This window comes from Electrophorus electricus, chromosome 17 (genome assembly GCF_041902795.1).
Source record: "Electrophorus electricus isolate QZ-2024a chromosome 17, ASM4190279v1, whole genome shotgun sequence".
NCBI lineage: Eukaryota > Metazoa > Chordata > Actinopteri > Gymnotiformes > Gymnotidae > Electrophorus > Electrophorus electricus.
In genome coordinates, this window is record NC_137513.1 from 5,372,246 (window position 1) to 5,395,559 (window position 23,314).

General features: G+C 44.5%; 2 protein-coding genes across 5 annotated transcripts; one reads left to right on the forward strand and one right to left on the reverse strand.

Annotated features, from left to right (window-relative positions):
* Nucleotides 1–385: 385 nt before the first annotated feature.
* On the reverse strand, nt 386–14,484 carry wdr81 (WD repeat domain 81). Of its 4 annotated transcripts, XM_026997682.3 has the most exons (12): nt 14,284–14,484; nt 13,080–13,581; nt 9,195–12,742; nt 8,909–9,016; nt 8,581–8,774; nt 7,319–7,500; nt 7,006–7,171; nt 6,236–6,401; nt 5,180–6,013; nt 4,798–4,943; nt 4,416–4,598; nt 386–1,977 (listed from the first exon to the last, which is right to left on the reverse strand). In XM_026997682.3, the coding sequence occupies exons 2-12, from the start codon at nt 13,436–13,438 to the stop codon at nt 1,651–1,653; spliced, it is 6,213 nt and encodes a 2,070-aa protein (XP_026853483.2). In that variant the 5' UTR covers nt 13,439–13,581; nt 14,284–14,484; the 3' UTR covers nt 386–1,650. The 4 variants fall into 4 exon arrangements, with proteins under 4 accessions (XP_026853483.2, XP_081555978.1, XP_081555976.1 ...); XM_081699852.1 differs by lacking the exon at nt 8,909–9,016 and having other exon boundaries at nt 8,581–8,639; XM_081699850.1 differs by lacking the exon at nt 8,909–9,016.
* A 1,265-nt stretch (nt 14,485–15,749) lies between these two features.
* On the forward strand, nt 15,750–21,976 carry slc13a5b (solute carrier family 13 member 5b). Its single transcript, XM_026997683.3, has 12 exons — nt 15,750–15,897; nt 16,489–16,617; nt 16,742–16,878; nt 17,014–17,246; nt 17,824–17,995; nt 18,229–18,351; nt 18,460–18,672; nt 18,838–18,944; nt 19,062–19,153; nt 19,442–19,603; nt 20,650–20,787; nt 21,148–21,976. Exons 1-12 carry the CDS (start codon nt 15,796–15,798, stop codon nt 21,271–21,273), a joined length of 1,734 nt encoding a protein of 577 aa, XP_026853484.1. The 5' UTR covers nt 15,750–15,795; the 3' UTR covers nt 21,274–21,976.
* The last annotated feature ends 1,338 nt before the right edge of the window (nt 21,977–23,314 follow it).

Consider the following 23,314-nt stretch of genomic DNA (forward strand, 5'->3'; position numbering starts at 1 on the left):
AAAAGGGAGGTGAAAAAGATCACAATGAATAATAAATTACAAGAGAGCCAAAAACTGTGTGCCACAATTCTTATGTCAGAGAGAGACTGGAATGTAGAATGGATATACTTCATATACTATTTAAAAGATGCACTTCTATTTCTACACTGTAGAATTTCAAAGTCTCTGACTTTCCTGGATAGGAAAATTTGCAATCAAAATAGGTTTAATAAAAGTTTTGCTATTAACTACATCTAGTAATGACATAAAATGTAAATTATAACCAGATACATTATTATACATTATTCTTTTTTTATATTCCCAGGCCTGAGTCCTAAACATATTTATGACTGAGAATTTAATCAAGAATTCATTTCATTATCTTATCATAATCGACTGCTACCAATATTGTACTTAATTTTAATTCAATTTCAGTAAATGTGTAAAACACTTCAGTCTTTACATATTAAATTTTACAAACTGGGAGGTTCAATGAAATACATATTGGATGGAACATCACATGAGAGACAGGTGATTTTCCATATTCAAAATATTGGTTATTTTCCAAGTTACATAGTTGTAGGCATATATTATCAAATAAAACTAAGACTACTTGTATACATAGGAGGTTAAATTAATATCATTATGAGGATAGATCATTTTTGGAAATAATTCAAAGCAAATATCTATTTACTGCTGCACTTAAAAGTAAATTCCATGTGATTTAAGATTCTTGACCTATTCCTTAAACCCTGCATACAGACAATCTATGGTGTTTGGCTACGTCATTTTAACATGGTGCTCATATTTAGAAACAGTTTTTATATTTAAAGAAGTACTGCAGAAAAAAAAAACAAAAAAAACAACAAACATCCCAGTTCACCCACTGCATACTAGACTGAAGTCTTCAACCAAAATGCAGTAACAATCATTAAGACACCCTGGAACTGAGCATACAACAACTTCATCATAAAGGTCCACTTTCTTGACCATGAGTTAAATTACTCGATTTACACAGCTGTGAAAATGGTTCATGAAGAAAATGGCATAAATCTGATGATATGGCATACATGGAATACAAAAAGGAACATCCATGAATACTGCATAGTCATTGAGTGCATCTGATGTGTGATGTCATGATCGCTGTGACAAGGTCTGGTCTGATCTGAAATTCTCACAGTGGGTTATTTTGTGTGATTTTGTACATCTATTTGGAAAGTGTAAACACTACACCAGATCCATGCTGGGCTCAACAGTCCTGAGCAGTTCATCTTATCCACTCATCTAAAGAAGCCAGTCATTTATCATCGCCCAGGATAAGAATTTACATCATACTTTTTTCCCCTCGAACCTAGTGCAGCCATCTAGTGCAGAATTAAATACATAAACTGTAAAAACTGTAAAAATTATAAACTGGTTTCTGAAGCAGATCCTTTGCTTCGGAATTCATGTTGCGTGATAATTTGCAATCGTCGGTGAAACCTTACTAAAGACTGAGGCACTAAGTCCTCTTTAAACGACTGCAGTCGGATTGACTCCCCTCGATAGGTGAGAGGGGGATTAGAAGCACTTTCTTTTGCACAAAATTTCACTTTGAGGAGGAGCCTGAAGAGAACAGACATTTATCAAAACACGACATCCGTGCTTCTCGCACTGGTCTTGCAAGTTTGCTTAAGCCAGTAGCCTGATGGCACCATTCTCAGAGCCCAGCAGGAGGAGCCGTTTGGTGGGCAGCACAGCGAGGCTGGTGAGGGTGCCCCGAAAGTTCTCGGAGCTGAGCTTGGTGCTGCTAGCTGAGTTGGCAGAGATGTCCAGCATGGAATACACCCCTATTTTATTAGCTACAGTGCCGGCCACAATTTCAGCACCATACAGGTCAAAGGCATGGATGGGTTCAGAAGGAGTCCTGTACTGGTGGACAGGCTTGTGCTCCAGGTCTTTCCACACCATCATTGTGTGATCAGTGGAGGAACTGATTAGCAAATTCCCTTCAGCAGCCTGCAAGACAGACAGACAGACAGACAGACAGACGCGCAAAGCAGATTTTTTACTTGCTTCTAGGACAGACTGAAGGATGCCAACCAGTGTCAAGACACACTGACTTCATACCACAGAGATCAATACTAGAGTAACAGAGAACCTAGCCTGTGAGTAATTATCAGCATGGCTCATAAAAGTCTCCCTAATGAGTAACTCCTGTCTATATTTGTCCAAACCAGGGCCTGTAAAGGCAGAGGCAGAAGCCTTGAACCTGATTATGGAGGTTAAATAAAGTTTGTTTTGCTGTAGGCTCTTGTTGACTGCTTCTGAGCAAACCGAAAAAAACCCGAACTTCTGCTCGCCACGTGGAAAGCTCAACACTACGGCACAGATTTCCGAACTAAAACATGGTAATGAAGGTGGGCCTCTCATCTATCCCTATTAAAAAGCCATTATTAGGGCTTTCATCTAATAATCACAAAACGTTCTGAATAGGTAATGCCATGAAAGCCTTCAATTGTCTGTATACATTAATGTTGTTTGAATGGTATTAATAGATTTATTATTATTATTATTATTATTATTATTAGGTTTATCATCATCATCATCATCATCATCATCATCGTTGTCATTCTATAGACCACATTTAGAAAAGGCATTTCAAAAGACTTGATCTTCAACACTATATGTCACAAGCTTTACAAATCCCTAGGTGGGGGGTTTCAAAAGATATTACTAAAATGTAAACGTTGTGCAATTGTGGGCCTTTGGATCTCACTCACAGCTGTTAAGACATCCTGAAAGTAGGATGTCTTAACAGCCTATTAATAACAACCTCTCCTATTTTGAAACCCCAAAGCAAAAAATCTGATGCATCATGACTCTACATGACCTGATGTTCTGATCTCCATCAGGATCTGCTTTGAGCTGATTATTTACAATTGTACACTATATTGCCAAAAGTATTTGCTAGTCTACCTTCGCATGCATGTGAACTTGAGTGACATCCCAATCCTAATCCATAGGGTTTAATATGACGTCGGCCCACCCTTTGCAGCCATAACAGCTTCAACTCTTCTGGGAAGGCTTTCCACAAGGCTTAGAAGCGTGTTTATGGGAATCTTTCACCATTCTTCCAGAAGCGCATTTGTGAGGTCAGACACTGATGTTGGATGAGACCGTTTCCTGGCTCTCTAATTCTTCCCCACTCTAATTCATCCCAAAGGTGTTCTGTGGGGTTGAGGTCAAGACTCTGTGCAGGCCAGTCAAGTTCTTTCACACCAAACTCACTTATCCATGCCTTTATGGACCTTGCTTTGTGCACTGGTGCGCAGTCATGTTGGAACAGGAAGGGGCCATCCCCAAACTGTTCCCACAAAGTTGGGAGCATGAACTTGTCCAAAATTTCTTGGTATGCTAAAGCATCAACAGTTACTTTTACTGGAACCAAGGGGCCCAACGTAACTGCTGAAAACCAACCCCACACCATAATCCCCGCTCCACCAAACTTTACACTTGGTACAGTGCAGTCAGACATGTACCTTTCTCCTGGCAACTGCAAAACCCAGACTCATCCATTGGATTGCCAGACGGAGAAACATGATTCGTCACTCCTGAGAACACGTCTCCACTGCTTTAGAGTCCAGTAGTGGTGTGCTTTACACCACTGCATCCGACACTTTGCATTGCGCTTGGTGATGTAAGGCTTGGACATAGCTGCTTGTCCATGGAAACCCACTCCATGAAGCTCTACACACTGTTCCTGAGCTAATCTGAAGGTCACATGAAGTTTGGAGGTCTGTAGCAATTGACTCTGCAGAAAGTTGGCGACCTCTGCACACTCTGCGCCTTAGCATGCGCTGACCCTGGGCTGTCATTTTACGTGGTCTGCCAGTTCGTGGCTGAGTTGCTGTCGTTCCAAATCAATTCCGCTTGGTTAAAATTCCACTGACAGTTGACTATTTAGGTGCGAGGAAATTTCATGACTGGACTTGTTGCACAGGTGGCATCCTATCACGGTACCACACTGGAATTCACCGAGATCCTAAGAGCGACCCATTCTTTCACAAACGTTTGTAGAAGCAGTTTGCATGCCTAGGTGCTAGGCTTTATACAACTGTGGCCATGGAAGTGATTGGAACACCTGAATTTAACAATTTGGATGGGTGAGTGAATACTTTTGGCAATATAGTGTATTATTAATAACTGCTCAGATCGACATCATACAAATAATATTCAATTTCCACATATACATTTACAGCATTCAGCATGAGTAGTTATCCAGAGTGACTTCCAGCGTAGGGAAGATATATAGAGTGTGTATGGGAATGGAACCCAGAACCTTAGAGTTGGCAGAAGGGTGTGCACACTGCCAGGGTGCAGCACCTGTGTGTGTCCATTACCGCGGCGCACTCACGGTTTCACATGAAACACGTTTGAGGCGTGCGCACACCCACCTTCATTTGCAATATATCCCCCTCGTGAGCAGGCCAGCCGCGCAGAATCAGGCCGGTCCGCGCATCCAGCAGCACGATGAAGCCAGAGGAGAACCCGACGGCCACTGTCCGTCCCCCGGGGCTCACGGCCAGGCAGCGGATCAGGCCCGCACTCATGTGGTTGTGGGCCAGGCGGAACTCGTGCTGAGAGCAGAACAAAAGGAACGGTGGAGCTCAAACTCACAAGGATCAGCGCGGCAGAGTGATGCGAGAACCGCAGCGCCGGCATCTACACTGCGTGATTAAATCGAACTCGATCGGTACTCCCTGCACGGCCTTCTGCGAGAGAGGGTACTAGCATCAGTGCTGTTAGTGCGATGAGACGGGGATGTGTAGGGCCTACCTGCAGGCCAGGCTTGCGTGGGTCTATGAAGCGAAGGACAGAGTCAGCACTGGCAAACAACACGCTGCAGTGAGGAGCAGGCATAGTGGTGATGGACGTGATGGGATTCTTCCCATCCAGAGGTTCATAAGAACGAATCTGCTTGCCTTGACACAGAAAGGAAAGGCAACACGCACGCGCACACACACATGTATGTATATATATGTGGAAGTATTTTATAGAGGTTATTGTTTCTATTGGTATGTTCTATTCAAAACAATTTGTAAAGTACACTGATAACAAATCACTGAAAGCCACTTAAATGACAACTGGTATAACGGCTCGGCGGCCGGCTCACTCTACAAAAGCTCGCCAGCAGCAGAGAGCCGCGTGAGCCTCTCACCGTTGAACTGGTCCCAGAGGTGTACAGAGCCATCGCAGCTCACCACCTCCTGTAAGGCCTCCAGCTGTGCCACACAAAAGACGGATTTGCGATGGTCCGCGTACGTTAGCCGCGGCTCCACATCCCGAGTGCCGTCGCCGTGATTATACAGCGGCCACAGTTTCACGGTCTTGTCCTTACTGGCAGACAAGAAGTAGTCCTCGCCAGCTAGCGGGGCCAGGCACTTGGCCGTCCCCGAGTGGCCCAGAAAGCTCTGCAGGCGGATCTGGTGGAAGTGGAAGTGTGGGTCTTGCTGGTTGAGGCCAATCTCGTACTGCCAGTAGGCCAGCCAGTTGCCCTGCAGGGAGCGGCTGCTGCGCGGGAGCTCCTGCTTCAGCGCGCTGTCCTCCGCAGTGTGGCTCAGCACCCAGGAGGAAGAGGAGAGGGAGGGAGTGGGAACAGCTGACAAGGAGGCACCGAGGCCCGTCGATGGGGGGTAGCCGATGTGAGGCCTCCCCCAGGCGTCCAGAGAAGACAGGTTCGGACTCCCACCATGCTCGGTGTCCCGCGACACTTGGATCCGGTTCCCCACCAAGTGGCTGCCGAAGGTGCTGGATTCGGGCAGGCTGTCCCCACCGAGGGGGGTGGAGGTGGTGGAGGTGGTGGGGAAGAGGCTGCGGCCAATCGGGTGGCCCAAGTTTGGGGAGAGGCTTACGGGGCAAGGCGACGGCTCCGCTCGCTGACTGCTGGACAGGTTGAACTCTGGGCTTCCAGGGCTTGCTCTGTCAAGGTAGGACTGAGCCTGGCTCCACACTAATTCATAGTTGGGAACCAGTCTGCGAATTGCTGCATCACCTACAATACGAAACCCGAATAAAAAAAGACTTAGCATTAACATGATGATGTAATCACAGGAAAGATATACTAAGGTATCCCGAGTACTTTTACTGAAGACAGGTGCCTGGAGTCGCAGGAAGAGCAAGGTGCTAGGCAGACCATAGTCATGGGTTCGAGTCCCACATTTACTTCAGTCTGCCTGGATAAGAGCATCTGCCAAATGCTAGAAAGGTGTCTTACCGATGAGACAGTAGAAAGGCGTGTAGGACACATAAGCCATTTCAGGGTTGAACACTGCCCGTAGTTCCTCCAGAACTGCCAGCTCACAGCTGATCTCGGTTCCCTCGGGAGTGCAGACATCAAGGTATATGTAGTCTCCAACCTCTCTTCGGGGAGCAGTCTCCATCTATACAGCAAAACAATGCAACGAATCCTTATACACCTTGAACTATTAGGTTATTAAAGCATACACTCCACTGTGAAGAAGAATAAAGCAGCATAGCATCGAGTTGCGTGTTAAGACTATGCACACACTACGGAGCGGAAGTGCTTTCATTATCGGTCTTGTTCAAAATTCAATGCGATTTGTTCATTTCCTCCTCACTGTGCTCATCCCAGCCCCTCCACTGCTGCCTCCGCTTCTCCCTGGGCAGAACATGCAACAACAACAACACCCTTTTCCCTTATTACTGGCTTTCATCCTCAAAAGCTGTACTATTAGTCAACTGGTACAAATACGATTTATGGCCATTGTCTGTACCACCATTTTATTCATTTAGGTTTCACTGAGGGACTGACTACTTTTTCTATTGTCTATGCACGAGTGCTTTTCATGCACAGCTCAAAGTGATATGGCATAGGTCAGGTAGAGGTCAATCAAATATAAATGTGAACAGTCAACGATCAGATTTTGGGCAAAAACTGGAACTGCGAGTGAAGCCCCATAAAACCCCCTTGCCACACTGTACACAGCGATATTCTGCTATGTGCCGGTGCCAGTTTCTTGTTACCTGATTCTGAAGAGTTTGCAGTAAGGAGAAGACCTGAAAGAACTGGCAGAGGGTCTTGCTCATGTGCTGCAGCACCATCTCTCTGCCAATACGCAAACAGATCAGAACCATGAGACTCAGGGTCTTCAGGCACACTGCAGTACGAGTCTGCACTCCGCTGGGAAAGCTGCAAGCAGGGGAACAGCCAAATGATCAGAGGGAATATCCCAAGCTTACTGAAAACAAGGCTGTACTCTCACTGTACCTGGTTACAGGTGGGTCATCTGGAAAACAAGCATTTATAACAAGAGCTCTATTGTGTGAGAGACTCTACCCCATTTTGGGTGTGGTGAGCAGGCTGAGGAGTGGCAACAGCACATCCTGGTTGATCTTCATCAGCATGTCCATTAGGGTTGTGTCCGACAGGAACACTATAATCTTCTGAGTCAGCACCACTGCACCTAGAAGGCCTGCCTCCTTGCGAGTGTTCAGGCGGCATGAGGAAGGCGGACACACCTAGAAAGGGTATGTTCATAAAATGATTGCACCGGTTACTGTCCGGGCTGTCACGAAGGAAGACACAAACAAAAATTAAATCATCATATATTGGTAGTTTATAATCAAAACAGAAATTAAGATGAGCATCCATTATACGACTACTGAGTGATCACTTAACAGCTCACTCTGATTTTACAAGGCACACTCTCACTGAAATCCATGCAGTCACTGAAAGAACAACACCAAGCTTGTCAGCTAGATGTTCAGCCAACGAAAAGTCATGTGAGGCTTGTCTGAATCAAGCAGCCGTGTTCCTGCTGACAGCAAACAATTGTTCACTAAAGGGTAATCATCACTGAGGCCACCGAGGACGCCACCTCACTTAAGATTGTTTTATTTAGCAAAACATCTGTTCCTTTTAACATATAGAGAATGCTATATGAATATGAACATACGTGCACACACACAAATTAGAGTGTGTGTATACACACACATTATACACACATATATACATATATACACACATATATACATATATACATATATATACACACATATATACACATATACATATATATACATATATACATGTGTGTGTGTGTGTGTGTGTGTGTATGTATACATACGTATGTATATATGTATGTGTGTGTGTGTGTGTGTGTGTATATACATACATACATACATACATACGTATATATACATACACACACACACACACATTTTATATATATATATATATATATGTGATAGGTGACCCACAGCTTGGGCATCAGGGTATCTTTTATTAAGGTTAGTCAAAGTGATTTTGAATCTGCTCCATACTGTTGTTGAATGATTTTGTGTTATTTATAAGTGAGTCTTTTTTAAAGCTATGCTTCTTCTTTTTCAATGATGATGAAATTAAAGCTATACGTTTTGTTGTTTCATTTAATTGTTATTGTGGCTATTTGTTTATTTGTACAAAAATATATATAAAATTCATTAAAAGATCCTTAGAAAAATGCTGTCAGTCAGAAGCCCAAACTGCTCAAACTTTTAAGCACGATTGTGTGCTACGCACCAAATATTTAAACATATGATTATCAACATAAAACTTACCAGGTAGCCAATGTACGGCAGGTACTGATAAGTCAGTACAGGTTCTCCATACAGATGGGCTATGTAGATGAGACAATCAAGAACTGGCTTTGCAGTCTGGTCACCAACAATTGATTTCTTTTCATACACACTCCCTACACATTCAACACTACTCTCCTCATTTGCAGATGGCACAAACTGGTGTTTCTCAGGACCTTCAGGAAGAAAGAAGCAAGCATAGTAAAATAACTGGATTACTGGTAAAATAACGCATTTCAACTTCTTCAGTCCTCAGTATAAAGATAAATGGTTCGCTGTGTCCCATGCATCAATCAGCACCAGTTCCTACCTATATAGCAAGTATTAAGCAGTCGCAGCAGATTTCGAGCCACATATCGAGAAGTTACAGTAGGTCCCAATTTAGCAGACAGCCATCTTACAGTCTTGCAAACAGTGTCTGTAAAAAGTATTTAAATATATTTTTAGCATCACTGACTGACTGTTCATACAACTGCGCAACTGTTCTCACAATAGCACTATTTATGAATACTGAAATTTATTTAACAAAAAAAATAAATAAAATGTACATAATCAATGAGAGGAAACAGTTGACTTACATTTCCAAAAAAGCTTACCCAACAAGATCTTGTGTTCCTTCTCCTCAGAGTTCTCTGAAAGGTCATGCTCCTCCTCCTCCTCATCATCATCATCATCATCCGCCATGCTTTTCTCTGCCTCTCCTTGGACCATTCCGTTGATGAAGTCACCCTCCAGAGTGCCCACGGTGGTATCAGATTCCTCCGTGCAGCCAGACAGCGAGAGTTCAAGACTGGGCATGTTTTGTGCCAAGTGTTCTTTGTCCTCAACTCCCTCCTCGTCGTCATCTAGTTCTCCTCCATCGTCACTGGCCTGCTTCAGGTCCTGACTGCTGTCAGCAGACTTTATGCTTGCGCGATCTTTGGTGGAATCTCCATCTCCGACGGATGCCTCACTGGCACTACTCTTGTCACTGAGTTTCCCCACGCTAAAGGCCTCCTGGTCTTGGTCTTTGTTTGCAGCATTCTGGCCCTGCTGTTTAGCAGAAACTCCAGCTTCTGGTACAGATGAACCATTATTGACATAAAAGCCATTCTGGAAGTCCTCACCTTCTGCCAGAAAGACCTGGTCACTGAGACTGATGCCTGAAGAGTAGTCCACAAGCCCTGGGTCTCCAACACTACCCATGCCACCGCCAACCCCCCCACTCCCTCCTCCTGCTTTTCCAGCTGAGGCAGCCGACGACGGCCTTCCATCTTCACACTCAAATTCTTCCTCTTCTCCCAAGCCACTTACAGCACGCCTTATGACTTTAGGCCCATCCCATTCATTGCCTGTGCCTGTACTGCAGCTCTCAAATCCAGTGATGACCTGGAGCACATGAGGTAGGAGACTGGAGAGAAAAGCCTGCAAGCCCAACCGCACAATAAGCTGCAGCACAAAACAGTCTGTGTAGAGGTAGAAACGGCCACGCAGACAGCGGGGATTCTCATACACACCAACCAGCGGCTTTATTAAGTATTTTGATGCATTGCGAGGCCCAAGGACCCTGGAGACAGGCTCAAATAGGTACCAAGCAGCATACACGGCTGTAGATTCCTCTGTCATTAAAGCAAGCACAAAGGGTAAGAGAATCTCCAGTCCCTCTGCAGTGATATCGCCTTGTAGTAGAGTTTGGAGCTGTTGCCACAAGTTGAACACAATATCCCGCCCCTGAATGGTGTTGATGGAGTCCATCTTGGAATGGTAAGAGAAAATGAAGTGATGCAGTGTTGGGAAGTATTCTGGAAAGGGAAATGGAGAAAGGACTGGACTAAGCAGCTGCCAGGGGTTTGGTGGTGGAAGACCCTCATATATTGGCTCATACTTAAACAGAAATGGTGGACAGGCATTCAATGAATCAGTTTCAGATGTATGCTTGCGAATCTGCAGAAGGCTCTCAAGTGCATGATGAAGCGGTAGAGGTACATCTCGAAGACTGGAAACACAAAGCTTCATTACTGCCTTATAACGATCACTCAAGGGTGTACCGGGCTTTACACCTCGCAGTTTTGAAGAATAAAATATTTCTGCAGTAAAGACACCCAAGGCTTGCATGTCTCTGTGAAAGAGGTCTACAATAGACAGTGGTACCTTTGAAACAGTGCTGTGCACATCCATTATACAATGAACTTGGGAGTGTAATCCTTTAACCAGGAAGTTATTCAACTTCTCTAACTCTTCTAAAGGCTGCAGAGGTTTAAAACCTTCAGGCAAGGTTATTCGGAAATCATCAGTGTAAGAAGCAGTAAAACCTTCCTGCTTCTTAATAATGGAAGTCCCTCTCTGAATAACAGTACTCCTAATTCCAGGTCCCAGAGCATTTGTGGGATTGCCTGATGTTTCTGCAGGAAAAGAACTATGAGAGGGTGACAATGCCAAAGCAGCAAGTTCTCCAATCGCTTTCCCTCCTGCAGAGCTCACAACAGGCACTGTTACAGTGGATGTAGCAGAAGCTGAAGTGCTTAAGGAATCGAGAGCTTCTGTTCCTTGCTCAAGCTCTTCATCCCGGTCAACCAATGTCCAACCACTAGATTCACATCCAACTGCCTCTGGAACTATTCCATCTATGTCATCCATTGTGGCCTCAAGTGTTGGGATTTGCCATGCTGACACACTGACAGGACCAAGGATTGGAGGTTCTGCTGGTGAATACTGATAAGGTGCAAGACGGGGTGGGTGAGGCTGGTCAAATAGTTGAACCACTCCATAGCTACTCAGATGGGTGTGGTTGTCCACCAAGTGTAAGCACACATTCTTAGCCTTTACAGCTTCTTTACCTGACAACTTGTAACCAAATGTCAGGTCAATCCAATGGTGTAGCTGCTGAGACACTTCACGGCTCTCCAGCAGGCGTCTGTGGACTGCAACGAATTCCTCGGAAGAGTTGCACCACGGAGGTACGTCAAGGTCTGGCATATCTGGGTGAATGGAACGAAATATGGAAGGATCTGTATAGAACTCTGGTATGCATTCATCTGGAGTCCAACTCTGAATACGTTCCATGCTAGCCGGGTATTCATTGGGCTCCCATTGGGACCGAACATGGCTACAAAGTACAGATTTGGGTGTCTGTCTAGCTTTGTACACATAATAGGTGATGTCTGATAGAACATCTGAAATATGATGAGGTACATGGAGATGGTCTGACTGCACTGGACCACTTGGACCAACCGATGCACCAAGCTCGGAAGGAAAAGCACCTCCACCACCTCCACCAGTCACTGCTGCTGCAAGGGCTTCTTTGGTCATTTCATAGGTAAAATCTAGCTGTTTGTCACCCTTATTCAGACGAAATTTTGACCTCCTGAGATCACGAAATCTCCCATATGGCACAGTGAAATCCACCACCCAGGGTAAAACCGGGTGATAGTTAGGGTCACCCTCGCGTCTTCCTGCTAGTCGATTCAACTCCATCAAATAGCTGAAATTGCTGGCTTTACCATGCACCCAGTCTAGGACCAGAGATTTGAGCTCACCCAAACATTCCTGGCAGTGCTGTTTACTGAAATCACTTAGAGCATCTCTTGCTTTTAAACTTCTGGACACTTGTCTTCCTGTTGCATACTCATCTGCAGCCTTGTCCTCTCCCAGTTGTTCATAATGTGCAAGAGAAATCTTGAGACGACTGCAGAGCTGCTCATCAACAGCCACGTCCTGCAAAGACAGCTCTCCGCATGACAGTCCTGATCCATGGCACTCGCGAATTGCTGTGAGCACTTGGTACAAAATGAACAGCACCTTAGCATTGCTGTTAGCCAGCTTAGCTGGACTGAAGGTGACAATGTCATGAAGAGAATACTGAGTGTATGGGAGAATGACATACAACACCTCCGCTGACTCAAGCAAGCATTCAGCTGGGAGCACATTTGGACACAAAGTGTCTGTGTTGTGCTTGGGAGCAGAGGAGCTGGATGACAGAGGACACTCTTTGTCCTTCTCTCTGGCTGGAGAGAGGGATGGCGAAACCCGGTCAGTGGAGAAAAAAGTGCTACCAAACAGTTTCTGCAAAGCCTGGCGAACAGCATCGGCAGCCAACACCTGCGTTTGTTCAGTAGGTCCTACATATGGCTGCACATGCTTCATGTATGCCTCATGCCACAGATTCCTATAAAATGCAAAAAGGAACTTCAGTGCCAACGCAAAAGGAAAGCTTAGAAAAGAATCGCTTACAGCTTGATGGTGACATTTGCACATATGTCCTGCAGGCCTGCCAATACCCACAGGACTTCTGCAGGACAAGGAAACAAATATATAGATATATGGCTTGTTTCAGATTACTAAAACTTAACGCCAGCTAATAAAGGTCTTGAAATCACAACATTAAGGGTTTCAGAGTAACAACTAAAAGCTGAAAATAAATCCATTACATTTTTTAAAAACTTCTACAGGCCTTTGCACTTTCCACAAGTAAACGATTCTTTATTTACTCAGACCCACTATACCTGATGTTGCACTGTGACACTTCCTGCATCTGTCTCATGAAGGAGTCCTGGGAGAGCTCCTCTCCCTGGGAGATATGGTCTTTGGCAAGCCTATAGCCCAGCTTGCTCTTCCTCAGGCCTTGGATGCAAACACGAGTCCAGCCAGGTGGAAGCTTTACCTGAGAGCGCTGGAGAAGAGTGCGGACATCTCCATCACTAACGCACTCATAACGAGCACAGCGAGTCACTCTCCTCTCTCTCAGCCCCATCACCCAGCGGGTCGGAACCAGAGCCACCAGTTCCTGCGGCCGTGGCCCGGGTCCAACCTGCCGCTGGTCAACTCCCAGGTCCCTCTCAAATGCTGAGGTCAGCCACTTCATGACAGCCTCTTATGTTTTAACCAGAGCAAGTATGAGTTTTGCAGTCGGGGTGTTAACCTGCTCCTCCAGAAGAGGAACTGTCAGACCCTCCTATACCCCCATGAGAAGTTTAGAAATGGATGGACTGTTTGCTTCAGTGAACTCTGTGAAAAGAAAACACAACAGGAAAAATATGCAGCAAAACATTCATATTTAATGTGTACGTCACAAAAATCCAGTCATATTAGGATGTAAACTCTGATGTGCATAATCAAAGGTTCCTTAATAGATAAAAAAAAAAAGACCTCGGTCGCTTACTGTACAAACACTAGACTGGGACCACAGCCTGTGAGCTTCACAAGAAAACCGATGTAAGAAACAAAACATGTAACGTAATCTAACGCAGCAAATTACGAAGGCATCCAATTGGGGATTCAACTGTCAACTGCTCAAAGCACAAGGCACAATAGAGACCGTATACATTAAAAAACAAAGATTACAATCATGTTCTGAGAAGAACCTCCATGTTACTTTTCATCTTATTAGCTACCGTAATTGCACGTGTATCTGGTTTGATAAGATTTGGCGAAAGAGCGCACAGGAAATAACTTTCCCCAACAACATAGCAGGATCATACCAGCCAGGGTTTGTTTAGCCGACCGATTCTCAAAGTAAGAAAGAGCATTTCTCGTCACCAATAAAGTTAGACGTTACAATGCATGCCCCCCTGACCGTAGGACTGGTCATTTAAACACGAAAGTCAACTAATTTAAGGGAACAACCCCACCGAGGCCAGCCAGACAGTGACAGTATTGACGTTAGTGAGCTGAGGAGCGTGGCTAGCCAGCTAGCTAGCAGCTTCCTACCTCTGTAGTCAGCTGGTCAGAAACTGCTGTGGGTCAGAGTTGCTGCCATAGCTGTAGACGCCATTGTTCCTTGGCGTAGAAGTGGATTTTAATTACGCCATACAAGCTTGCTGTGAAGTCCAGCGAAATTCACAGGACTTCAGATCCTGGGCAGCCGACAGTATTTTGCTCTTCCTAGAATGAAAGAAGCCATGATGTGGAGTTGGGGAAACACGTGACTCTCCTCGCATTGCGTGCACAACCGCGCATCATAGATGATACCATATATATATATATATATATATATATATATATATATATATATATATATAATCATAGATGATATTCCTTAAAATATATATATATATATATATAATCATATATGATATTCCTTACATGTGGATTTACTCTCTCCAACAGCTACGTACCTTTGTCCCGCAAACTGGTTTACAGATTTATGCATAAACGTAACTGGTGCGCATTGTCACCAAACAACTTTTCAAAATCCTCTTACACACTCATGTGACTGTCGACATGTGAGGGAAGATTTCCCCGTTCAGTTTTTTTTTTTTTACGAAGATTGCCATAAGCTTAGGCAAGGAGAGATGTACACAGGGTTATATTTAGGTTTATGATTATATAGCGCAAAACATTTAGAATATTCATTATACGTGGCTGTTTCTATGATACATTTTAGTTATATAACAGGATATTTTAATATTATCATATTTATACGGGGTCCTCCTGCCATAATTCAGAAGCACTGCTTGTACTTGGCATTTGTCTTCAGACTTCCCTGACGTTGTAGTTCCTCATGCTTGTAAGTGCTCATGTGACTACAAGCAACCCATTCTGAATATTCTTGGCGATGGCCTCTTAGTGAAACCAATTCAATTGTTTCCAGTTACAAGTTTCATTTATTTAGCCAAGTGTTTATTCTGGAGTGAATGACCACAAATTGCATAACTATTACACTGTAATTTGTCTGATCTATGATAGCGAATTACAGCTAAGATATCGCATGAAAATATAGCAAACTTACTACAGATCAAAACCACTTTTCCTCCACAAGGCGGCGGTATAATGTAACTCAAATTCACAAATTCAAACAGTAATCATACACCACTAGATCTGTTACTGCGAATGAGTTAAAATGATTGCTTTTCAGTTTTACCTGAGAAACGCTGGAATAATCGTAGTGCTTAAAAGGCTAACTTAGTACGTAAAAGTCTAAGAGTCACCTTTACTTTATAGAAAATGCTCAAGTTTTCCTTCAAGAATTACCCTACGCAGCTAAACCTGTCCGGTCCTATTTGAAAAGCGTTCACTCTATAACAAAACGTCCTGCGACAGGGAGCGTGCTTGCATCCTTGATATGCGCTCTCTCGCGCTCTCTCTCTCTCTCTCTCTCTCTCTCTCTCTCTCTCTCTCTCTCTCTCTCTCACCCCCCCCCCCCCCCCCCCCCCCTCCCCGGGTTAGTTAAAAAGAGAGGGTCCGGCAACTACATGAAACAGGATCCCTCTTCTTTTAGAGATGTCTGCAGTGCTAAAATCGCTCTGGACCCTCAAGCATGGCTTAATATTGGTCTTCACTCCTTTGATGCTTCTTCCTCTTCCCCTTGTTATCGGTACAACGGTATGTTAAATCGCCATTTTAGCAGATGCAATGAAATATATTAACATGTTTAGTTAACTTTTTTACTGTTTATCTTGGCACATTTATGACATCTTTACTTGTCTCACATGCTAACCACGTCAACTGGAGAGTACTGCGACCAACCAGTGCAGCACCGTACCGTACATCTCTGGCGTTTGTATTTTGATTTACCTCTTAAGCGTAACGGCCGAACATTGTCCAGCCTTGGAACAGCTGTAACATTGCAACATACCATGTATTTCTTTTACTTTTCTTTAATTTTTTTTTTATAGTAAAGCAAAGGAACAATTGACAATTGCTAGATTCTTTCTTTATACAGCAAAGTTAATACTGACCAATAGACATAACTAATCATATGCATTTTTTGGAATATTATTAACATGCAATAAAAGCTGCAATAGTACTAGGACAGTTGTTGCTTGTCTGATATTGCCGTTAAAAACTCTGATCTGCTGTTTATCCATATTACTGCTCGGTCATGTGCAACTAAGTCTGCGCACTCTCACTGCAAGCCTGCCCATCGACTGTGGTGCCTGTTGGCGTCGTTGAGGGCCTGCGCGTGTGTTTCAGGAGGCCAGCTGCGCCTATGTGATCATCCTGATGGCAGTGTACTGGTGTACGGAGGCTCTTCCGCTGGCTGTCACTGCTCTCCTGCCTGCTCTGCTTTTCCCCCTGTTGGGCATCATGCAGTCCAAACAGGTAGAAACACCCCCCCCCCCCCCACCGGTTCCTGCGCACGACTGCTGTGTTTTGCCTGCGCAGGTGTGTACACAGCCGGTCATCGGTAACCTGACTGCACTTCTGCTCTGCCTCCGTTGCGCAGGTGTGCATGCAGTACCTGAAGGACACTAACATGCTGTTTGTGGGTGGTCTGATAGTGGCTGTGGCAGTGGAGCACTGGAACCTGCACAAGCGCATCGCACTCCGTGTGCTGCTATTCGTCGGAGTGCGTCCAGCACTGTGGGTGTCCGCTGCACGGCCCGCTGCACAGTTCCCAAGCCCTGTTTAGGACTCTGTGTTGAGCAGAGTCTCTGTTTCTGTCTCACTCCCGTTCTCTCTCTCTCTCTCTCTCTCTCTCTCTGTGCTCGGACGCAGTCTGATGCTGGGCTTCATGGGAGTGACGTCCTTCCTCTCCATGTGGATCAGTAACACGGCCACCACGGCTATGATGGTGCCCATACTGCAGGCCGTGCTGGAGCAGCTGGATTGCCGCGAGGCCGCGCCGGACCGCCCCGAGCCTCTGCTGGAGCCCGAGGGCTGCGGCGAGGTACCGAGCCAGGCTCCAGAGACGCAGTACCTTCAGCTGGCCAAGTATAAAGGCGGCCAAGGTAAGACACCGGGCCATACTTAGAAAGTACAGGGAGACTCTGCATTATGTGTTTTTTCGATCCTGCTCACAGCTCCATGGAAGGGGAGGTGGAAAGTTGACACGTCAGAGGCCTTAACACAAAACAACCAAACAAAGCACTAATTATTACAAACAGGTGCCCTCTGTTAAAAAAAAAAAGGCAGTAATATAAAGTATATACAAAGAATATAAAGTAAAAGACAGCACAAAGTCAAAACATCTAATTATTAAGACTAAATAAGAGGTACATTTGAACATATGTACATATGGTGCATAAATGTAATATTTATGTTACATTGGTTGATGTAAGGTGCGGATATGGTTGGGGAGGTTTCCAGTAAATGGATAGTCTTTTTGGCACTTTGTATAAAAACATAAAATACCTGAGTCTTTTACTCAAGGGGAGAGGTTTTAGACGGGTCGATTAGGTGCTCAGAGTCATGGAATATTTTCTGCCTTTCATGTTAAATAGGACTCACGTGGATTTTCATATGTGCTCGCAGGATGCAAGAGCCAATGCCTTTTAGTGCACTTGTGTGTGTTTGCTGGCCTTACAGGGGCGGTGCTGAGCAGCCCAGACGCCGAGGCGTCCCGACGCCGCCAGGCTGCGGAGAGGTGGCCGGCGTGTAAAGGCATGACGCTGTGCGTGTGCTACGCTGCCAGCATCGGGGGCACGGCCACGCTCACGGGCACCGGCCCTAACCTGGTGCTGAAAGGACAAATGAGCCAGTGGGTATCGTGCATAATTAATAGCTACGACGTTTCTAAAGCTTGAACTTACTTGAAGTCAGGTTTCACAGAACTTCCTCTAACCCTCCCTCCTTTGCCTTTGGCTTGAATTCTCTCTCTCTCTCTCTCTCTCTCTCTCTCTCTCTCTCCCTTTGCCTAATCCCTTCCTCCCTCTCTCATTCTCCCTTCATGAGACGAATGATGTGACACGCCCCTTTACCCCTTCACCCCAGATTGTTTCCTCAGAATGCCGATGTCATCAATTTCGCCTCCTGGTTTGGCTTTGCCTTCCCCAACATGATCATCATGCTGTTGTTGGCCTGGCTGTGGCTTCAGTTTCTGTACATGGGGTTCGAGTGAGTGCTGTTAATCTTTAATCCCTTTTTAATTGGGGTATCCGAGCCCCGCCTCCCCCCCACCCCTTTCTCTGTCACCTGTCGCTCTGCCGTTTCTCCTCTCTGCAGCTTTAAAAAGACGTGGGGATGTGGCTCAGTGAAGACCCAGAAGGAGATCGCCGCTTATAATGTAATCCGGGAGGAGCACCGGCTGCTGGGGCCTATGTCGTCTGGCGAGCTGAGTGTGCTGGGACTCTTCGCCCTCCTCGTGGGGCTATGGTTCACCCGCGACCCCGGCTTCGTGACCGGCTGGGCCACGTGCACATTCAACTCGGATGCTGAGTATGGGTCACGCCGCCCGGATAGGCTCTCGTTCCTTTAGTCGTCAGTTCATCAGAACCATAGCTGTGACGTGCGGGGAGAAACGCCGCGTCAGGGATGCAGGGTGGCTTGCCGCGGTTAACGTAAACTTGGACCGATGGATAATGTCAGTGTTTGAACCCGCAGGTTCGTGACGGACGCCACGGTGGCAGTGTTCGTGGCTCTGCTCCTCTTCGTCCTACCCTCGAATCCGTCACTTCTTTTCTGCTGGCCTCCTGCTGGCCCCGGCCCAGGTGGCGGAGGGGGGGGGGGGGGGGGGCTCTCCCATCACCTAAAAATATACACAGCATAGTGACGCGCATGCCAAGTGTTCCGATTTGAGGGTTCCTTTTTTACTGTTGCCACGGCAGCCCTGCTCACCTGGAAGGTGGCCCAGAAGAAAATGCCCTGGAACATAGTGCTGCTTCTGGGGGGAGGCTTTGCTCTAGCCAAAGGGAGCGAGGTGATGTTCAGCATCTGTAACCCAGCCCCCTTCCCCCAACTATTAGTTGTTATTAACTTGTTATTGTTATTATTATTATTATTATTATTATTATTGCTGTTGTTAGTAGTAGTAGTCATACTTGAATTCATGCATAAAGTCCAGATAGACATACAAATGTAGTGCCACTACCTAACTTGTCAGACTGCATTTGTTTTCTTTCTTCATAGGAAAAATAGATATGTTTATTCAAATAAATAAACAACTTACTCACGTGTTGGTCTTGTACACTGTCCCTGTTTCTCCCAGGAGTCAGGCCTGTCCACGTGGATGGGTAATCAGTTAACCCCCCTGCACAATATACCTGCCTGGGCCATGGTCATCGTCCTGTGTCTCCTGATCACCATACTGACAGAGTGCACCAGCAATGTAGCCACAGCTACTATCTTCCTCCCTGTCTTGGCCTCTATGGTAAGAGTGTAAAAAAAAAAAAAAAAAAAAGGACTCCAGTGGCATGCTGCAGTAGTTATTTGATGTGCATATATACCCATTGTTGGTTCCAACCAAAATACAGGTACTGCAGCAATTTCCAGGCCTAGATTTATAAACCCAATTGTACATTCAGTCTCACACAATTACTTTAATCCCTTTTCAAGGCCCCTCCAGCAGCCAGCCAAGTTCTCACCCAGCCCAGTTCTTCCGGCACCCCATCCCCACAGTCTTCTGAATTGGGCCCCGTCCTCCCCACACTGTGTACACTGCACCACTCTGCTTTCATTTGGCTAACTTAGAAAGCTGTACAATGAGCCCTTGTTCTGAGTGGACCAGTCTGGAGTGTTTCAAGAATCACTTAGTCGAAGACTAAATGATGAGTCTGAGTATGCCGTGAAAGGCATTTAAAGAATTTACAGGAATGAAAACTTAAGGACTAAGTGCATTTAGAGATCTGGGTATTTTTTTGTCTTCATCCATATTTCATGGATTTTGTCTGCATCCATATTCTGTAAGCTTCTTTACTATTCTGTTGTTATTATTCTTTGTCTTTCAGTCTGCATGTTCAAGCATGTTTAGGAACATCTTCATGTCTGCATTAGCAAGCAATGATGATGATTTTGATCTCTCTCTCTCTCACACACACACACACACACACACACACACACACACACACTCACCATGCACACAAAGCCTGGATCTTCTCTATTCTTTTACATCCAAAAACAAGATCAAAGTCAGGTCCTAAAAGCCTAAATTGCAATGCTTCAAGCACTATATGATGGTTGACAAATCAGCTGTGTGGTAGGAGGGGCTGCTCTCTGGCAGACATGATTCAGTCTAGACATTATCTTGAAAAATCTCAGCTTAATTACACCCTAAATGAAGGTGCACAGCACAGAAAACCGCAACCTGAGTCAGACGTCTGACTCAGTGACAGTAGAATTAGACCAGAGCAGTTGTCATTCTCTTTTAAGCCAAAAATCAGCCATATGAGGTCTTCTTTTGTAACTTCTCTGTTACAGTCCCAGTCGATTGGCGTGAATCCCCTTTACGTTATGGTGCCCTGCACGCTCAGTGCCTCTTTTGCTTTCATGTTACCCGTGGCGACGCCCCCCAACGCTATTGTGTTCTCATACGGCTACCTCAAGGTTTCAGACATGGTGAGATTTGCAACATGGCTTCTGCTTCTCGCGTAGCTAATGAGATTGCTGAGCACAGTTCTGAAATCTGTATTTCAGTAGTAATTATGATTACATTTTGACTTACATTTAAAGATAGCATATGACTTCTTGATTGCAAATGATTCTTCATTGTTGAAAAGTAAAAAATATTTTGTTCTATTGTAGTCCAAGGGTCAGAGTTAATATTAGATTATAGTATTAAATGTAAGGACTAAGTTCCCGTGTGCTTGACCCCACTCTGTGTATCTATAGCATCTAGATAGTTTACAGTAACGTTTTCGCATGGTGTTTTCCTGCATGGTGCTTGAGTGAGCACATGGTGATTTCCATGTTTTCAAGACGAAGGCAGGCATAACGATGAACATTATTGGGATCCTTTGCACCATGCTGGCCATCAACACCTGGGGTAGGGCCATGTTCCACTTGGACTCTTTCCCGGCATGGGCCAACAGGACGGGCTCGTGAAGGGCTGCGTCTGGCCAAGTGAAAACGCACAGCAAACCTCCTATCCTCCTAAACACCTCGTACCTGCACCACTGTCCACAGGGGAGCTCCTCCTGTAGCTCTCTGAGGCTGCCACTGTTAACATGAAATACTCAGTTCACTAAGTAGCATTTATGCCTGTTTTTATCTTTATGGGACAGTAATTCATGTCCAAGTCCTTTAAATCAGGGTTTTGGTTGTTTTTATATAAGTATATTCCATATGTATGGTTGATATTAAAAGTAGAAAAAGCAGATAGCAGGGAGTCATTAAAACTTGCCCTGTGGGTCTTACACAGAGAACTGTAATTGTAATTGTGACTTGTTCATATCTGGTGTTTATTGTCTAAGTGAAGATACTGTTTACATGCAAGGTTGAAATACCATCAGCCATCCTGTAATTTAATAAGAGTTCTCAACATCTTTGCTGTGGTCATCTTCATGAAATGATTCAATTGGCTGGTAATGCACAAATATGTACTCACACTGCAGTTGTGCAGCTATCATATATCATAGATATATGCTTATCATCCCTGCCAATGTTCACCACACATACCAGCAGTATATGTGTGTGTGTGTGTGTGTGTGTGTGTGTTCCTGAGTACAATGGATATAGTACAATGTGTTTTGTACTGTATGTAACTGTGTATGTTTTTTACCTGTACAAATAAAATCTGTAGAATATTGCTTTTGCATATTAGAAGTTAAGATCAGGGTCAGGCACCAAGATTTAGTTTTAAATGAGTGTGAGCAAGGTTATTAAAAAGTCATTAAAAAAAGCCATTGAAAAGTAATTGATAAGCCATTGAAAAGCCATTGATAAGTTACTGGCTACTTTGCGTTTAAGTCTTTTTAAGTGCAGTTTAAGTTTATTTTTATTAATGCACAAATCAGAGACACCAACACAGCAACCACAGAATTAACTCTGAGATTACTAAAAGAGATTATTTTTAGCAAGCCCGGTATATTTTAATAAATCGTTCAGAAACCTTTGCTGCAGGACTAAAATGAATCCCCCGAGTTCCAGTGATTCCTGACTGGCATTCAGAAGGGACGAGTGTGGTATGTAAATGGAATGCTGAAAAACAGCTGCAACACAAATACAAATATGGATACCTTTATTGTCATTCCCATGCACAGCGAGACTCAGTGTTCAGTACTAAATGTAAGAATTAAATGTGTATAAAAAATTAGATCATTGCCTGATACCATTTTCAAAGTGAATTGTCACAGAGAAGGTATGACAGTGTCAGACTTCTGGTATTCCAAATATACATCATGCTCAGAATGTACTCGAGAGCCAAAATGGCCAGAGAACACAAGTAGTGAACTCTGAGTAAATGCCGCATATCACATATGAAATTGAAAATTTGTGGAGCAGCATTTCTACTAACACACATTTCATGTGTTAGCATTGCTGCTGCTGGATGAACTATATGTGAATCTGTAAATAGGGTAGAGACTGTAGTAAAGAGACACAGCAAATAACTTTTGACAAGGATAGAAGGATCTTTTACTGGTGGTGCTGTTCCAGACAACCAATCCACATAAGCTAAGGAAGATTTATAAAATATGTGGCAGTTCTGTGAAATAGAGGGCAAAACTATGTTAGCATTCAGCATGAAAATTAAAAGTAGGCTTGCCTAGGTCATGATGTCAGCGAGGGTTTCAGCTGCTAGTTCTTGAGGGAATATGGGACAGTTCTTCTCATAAAACACTGATGTGTCCACTGTTGATGGACAGTTTCAGGTAGTGTTCCCTGAGGAGTTAGAAACATTGTCCTTGGAAGATAGAAAGTGAAATATCATATATTTGTAATGTGCTTGCTGCTACTTCTGTTGTTGCTGAGGTTCTTCTTGTTGTGAAAGACTTAAGTAAACATATCTGCCCACTAACAGACAGAGCTGTGCATCATCACAAATTACACCTTACGACCTCATGAACATAGAAAGGTGAGAGGTTTTGCAATGATAACAGCTCATGACCCTGTGCAGACAAAACACCAACAATGTCTTCATAATCTC